Source organism: Solanum tuberosum, unplaced genomic scaffold (assembly GCF_000226075.1).
Source record: "Solanum tuberosum cultivar DM 1-3 516 R44 unplaced genomic scaffold, SolTub_3.0 scf00021, whole genome shotgun sequence".
Lineage (NCBI taxonomy): Eukaryota > Viridiplantae > Streptophyta > Magnoliopsida > Solanales > Solanaceae > Solanum > Solanum tuberosum.
The window spans coordinates 2,347,463-2,352,544 of NW_006238947.1; the positions used below are offsets into that span (position 1 = coordinate 2,347,463).

The 5,082-nt window shown below is 33.9% G+C and overlaps 2 protein-coding genes across 2 annotated transcripts in view; one reads left to right on the top strand and one right to left on the bottom strand.

Annotated features, from left to right (window-relative positions):
- LOC107059490 (F-box protein At4g00893-like) lies at nt 1-1,113 on the bottom strand. The gene has a single exon (XM_015306050.1). It carries the CDS (start codon nt 1,111-1,113, stop codon nt 1-3), a length of 1,113 nt encoding a protein of 370 aa, XP_015161536.1.
- Nucleotides 1,114-1,831: 718 nt separating this feature from the next.
- The window catches only part of LOC107059491 (uncharacterized), a 43,856-nt gene continuing 40,605 nt past the window's right edge, over nt 1,832-5,082 (top strand). The window contains exons 1-2 of the mRNA XM_015306051.1: nt 1,832-2,084; nt 2,221-2,408. Of these exons, the coding sequence (XP_015161537.1) occupies nt 1,832-2,084; nt 2,221-2,408 (441 nt within the window). The remainder of the gene's footprint in view (nt 2,085-2,220; nt 2,409-5,082) is intronic.

Consider the following 5,082-nt stretch of genomic DNA (forward strand, 5'->3'; position numbering starts at 1 on the left):
TTAATCATTCTCTGATTCGATCCATATGCATGATCTTGGTCGAACTAAGTGGAAAATATTTGGACTTGAATAAGGTTTAAGGCCAAAGTAATCGAAAGAATAATATTTGCGATTGACCAAACAATAGAAAACACCTTTGTTGTTGTTGTGAAACATTGGAAAATATATCTTGTTTCGTAGGCCAGGTGCAACACATGTTTTCAAGCATGATCCTCCAGAGCTCACAAACAATGTTTTATTATCGTCTAAACTTGTTATTATTTCCCTCTCCAACACTTTTCCATTCATTTTGTACTTCCAAACCTCTACTACATCCCCTTCATGGTGAGATAGAAAAACAGCTAACATTCCTTCATTGTCGACATCTTCTACCGTGTAAACTTGTCGGATTGACTTTTGTTTTCGACTCCTAAAGTAGCTCCCATAAAATTCCCAACTAGGAATTGAGTTTTCGTTGATGGTTAGTATTCCCAAATTTCCTTTATCTCCCAGTACGTAGATAGTATTGTTGTTGAAAAATATGGGGTTATTACATCCGGTTGAACTAAAATATAGGTTATAGTCATCGTCATAGTCATCGTAGAAGTTATAATATGTCCATGTATTGTCTCCAACCTTGATGATGTATACTATTGGGGGATTACCAATATACTGAAAACCAACAACAAAGCAAGCAGATGACAATGAGTCGGGAGGGCATGAAAAAGTCCAAGAAGAGAAAGAATTCTCATTCTGTTGTTGTAGATCAGGGAGTTCAATTATGTCATTACTAATAGGATTGAAAAAAAACATGCCGCGGTTACCCTGACTCATGAGTAACCAATTAGCTTTTGAACTTCGAATTCGGGAACCCCTTAATTTTAAGATCGGGATAGACGTAGTCGTCACAACATTGTACACGGGATGAAAGAATTCTACAATTCCGGTATTTCCACGCAAGGTGATCAAACAAGGCGATTTTTCTGGTTGACAAGGACGAGGTGGAGGTATCATGGGTGCGTAGCGCCATCTTTTACAAACTGCACGAAAAATAAAGTATTCTGCGGCAACGAGACGTGATGATATTAATCCTACTATGTCCGATGGAATACAAGACCACAATGCATCCTCCATTGTCTGTCGTTGAGAAAAAAAATTGTTTTGTGAAAGTTATAGACTTGTTATTACCCTATTTATTTAAATTAGAACAAGAACTGCGTTAGTTGTTTGCTTATTCAAATAAAAGTTGTCCTTTTCTTTAACGTATTTGAACTAATTTAACAGGCAATGTTTTTTATTTATGGAAATCCCAACTATATTTATGGAAAAGGAAGGAAAACAAATTTATTTGTCCAAGATCTATTCTAATTTATTTTCCCTGTGGTATTTGAACTCATTAATTATTATTTAATATAAAGTTAGATTCTTTAACCACATATTATTGCAATTATCATTTTCAGAACCTCGAAAACAAAACAGAGTTTTGCATTGGTAAAAAACTTCCTTGGTTTTTTTTTCTCTCTCTTACAAATACAAATTTGCAATGGTACCAGAGATGATGTTGGAAGAATACAACAAAAAAAAGAATATGGAATCTGCTCAACCTCCGTATTCTGCACAACACCCTTGGCTTGTTATTTGTTTTGGAGGGGAACTGGAAAATCAGACTTTTTTCAGTGTATCAGAAGATCGATATTATATGAGACGTATTCCTGACTTAAAGATAAATTTATACGTGCTTATGCTGATGAGTGGCTCTTGTTAGAAAGTATTTATTCTAGTGATTGTTACCTTTGGAATCTTATTTCAACGAAAAATTACAGCTACCGCCACTTCCTACTGAGTGCGAATAATGATGTGCCTCTTGTCTGCACCTTCCCATGATCCTGAATGTCAAATTCTCTTTCTAATTAAAGAGACTGAGAATGTCGATGAGGACGAGGATGAAAACGACGAGGATGTGGATCTGGATGATGAGAATGGTGTGGATGTGTATGATGAGAACGATGAGGATGATGAGAATGATGTGGATGTGGATGATGAGAACGATGATGAGAGCGATGAGGATGATGAGAATCCGCCTACTCTTTACTTTTGCAAGCCAGGTTATAATGTAAGAGTTTCATAAACAAGAAGTACAATCAATTATTGGAGATTGGCGTCTTGGAATCTGGACCGTTTTCAAGAGAAAATTTTATATATTAACCTGCAAGACACATGCTCTACTCTGTTTGGATCCAGATAATGATTCAGGAAGAATAACCGTTACACTAATGGCTAACGAATTTCCAATTATGTTCGGAGGATACTTGGACATGAATCGCTTTGAGAAGTACATCATTCAATCCTCCAACGCAAGTGATGATATGTTATTTTATGTTCATTTGTATTTTAACGGGAAGGACCATGCAATGCCATACCACTTTCAAGTACTCAAGTTTGATTTTGAAAAAAAAATGTGGATAGAGACGGAAAGCATTGGGGAAATAGCAATTTTTGTAAGTAATACTACACGGACGGGTACGACTTGTTCCACAAAGGGCACAAATCTTAACGGAGAATCCATCTACTCCACCGACGGTCGTTATCTCTATGTCTACAACTTGATAACGCATAGCATATCATTATCCCTCCCTTGCCCACATGCTCCCAAGAAAAACCCCTACATGCACTGGTTAACACTAAATTAGTAAATGTGTATCTCTATGTCTACAAACTGCTAACTAAGCAAATCAAGAAAATATATACAGATTAGAAATCAATGCAAATTAGAAGGTTAACTCAAGACACCCATTAATGTTTTATAATTATCTAAACTTGTTATTTTTTCCCGAATTCCTTTTATCTCCTAGTACATGCATGACTATAGGTAGACAATATTGTATTTGAAAAATATCGGATTATTGCATCAATTGTTTGTTGAGTTCAAAGTTCTCAAGAATAAATATTGTATTTTTGAGATAATAATATTGTTTTTCCAACAATTAATAATAGGATTGGAATAAAAAACATGCCGATGACTTATGGGTAACCATTTAGCTTCTAAACCTGAGCTGACATATCATAAGCATAGTAAAATATAATGAATAAAGAGATACTATGCGGAAGCTTAGAACATGAGATAAACTGAATGATGGGGAATACTCAAACTGGTCTAAACATATAAAATATACTACGAGTTTAATAACAACTGAAAGATCAAACTCAAATCTAAAGCCGAATCCAATACTATGTCTGAAATAAGCCTTTAATTGACTAGAGATGTCGGGACATGCCCCCAACTAACTCTAGTAAAACTGAAACTAAAAATGAAAGACTGAAATATAAAACATGTCTATTGTCCTCGAAGTATTGAGGACCCATCACTAAAGCTGCTGAATACGGATCGGGAACCGATCTACACGTGATCTGAATGCTGAGGACCTGAACCTACATCACGAGAAGATGTAGCGCAGAGTATGTGTCAGTACTTGAAAGGTACTGAGAATGCAAGATAGGATAAAACTGAACAAATATATAACTGAACAGAGCATCCTGAGCAATGATATAATCTGAACATGATGAAGATACTGATACTTACTGAATATTAACTAAATTGAATGCAATGACCAAGTAAATAACATGTTGAAACTGAAATATAAATGAAAACCTGATCAAATGCACTAGAGTCTGACTGTGGGAGCTACTATTAACCGACATAAAACCACGTGAGCTAAACGTGGAGTCCGATGTATACGCCCCATCGAGAGCACCCAATATACCTTGTTAGGGGTATAAAGGCATGACTGGCATGATCACTAAATTTGATGCCTACAAAGGGGACTTATAAACCTACGGGGGAACGTAGTTTTGAGACTATAAGGGTGACTGACCCTAGTCTAACTCGGTATTTAACCTACTCCCAACTGAAAATGTGTACAATACAACATAACTGAAATATACTGGATAACTCAATATTCTGACATGCTAACTGAAAATGCAACATTTAAGTACTGATAATGAAACATTCTTAACTAGAACATATATATCTATTTAATCTGACCTAGCAAGTGTAAAACATGAACTAAACGAATCTACACAACTAGGGTTCTGAGTTTCATGCAAGAAGCTAAGCAACAATGTTACGAAACTATGATAATCTAATTAAGGATACTATAATAGCTAAATTGCAACAATTCTCTAAAGTTCTTAAAATCCTATGTCTAACAATATAAAGGGAATTAAGAATCCGACTGAATTCTAGGGACCTAATGGGCGAAAGGAACCCACTAGTGAAATCTCACATAGGTGACATATTTCATGGAGAAATCTTTCGATTTCGGGACTGGAACTGAAGAAAACTTGCTGCGTTCTTGGAGGGGTTGAGTCGCCTCTTTTCACATATCATTTTTTTGTAGATAATTAATAAATAGCACGAATTAAGGGATTTAAACTAATTAAGATTATTTAGTATCCTTAATTCACTCAAATCAGTTAAAATCAAATAAAAATTCAGATTTTATCTTCTTCTTTTTTCAACGTTTCTCTCTCTTCAATTTTCAACAAAATAATTCAACGTTTCTCTCTTCAATTTTCAACAAAAAAAATCCCACATTCGAGTAATTGAAGTTTTTTTCATCTTTGAAAATTCTTGATTTTGTTGTGATGGACAACTACGTATCAGTTTTAATCAAACATGGTGAAAGATGAGATCCTTCGGGTTAGTATTTATTATTGTTTAACGTTTGTTTTAGAATGATAGCGAAATGAAACAAAAATGATCAAACTGTCGATTAATTGAAGGTGGGGTCATATTTGTTAACTGTTGATATCTTATTATGTTTACTGTTGTGAAATGTAAAAAAATTAGTGTTTTTTTTATTATTTGTTTATTTTGTATATGGTTGTTGTTTTGTGAAATTATAAATTTAATGTGATTTTATGAATAAATTTGATAGAATAAAGTAAATGATATTTGTATGAAAGTGTGCTAATTATTCTGTAAAAATAATTTAATTATAATGTTGACGAATTTATGAAAATTTATTTTATTTGATAATGAATTTGATAGTATAAGTCGAATGAATTATGTATGAAAAGTGTGTTAAGAAATATGTAAAAAAA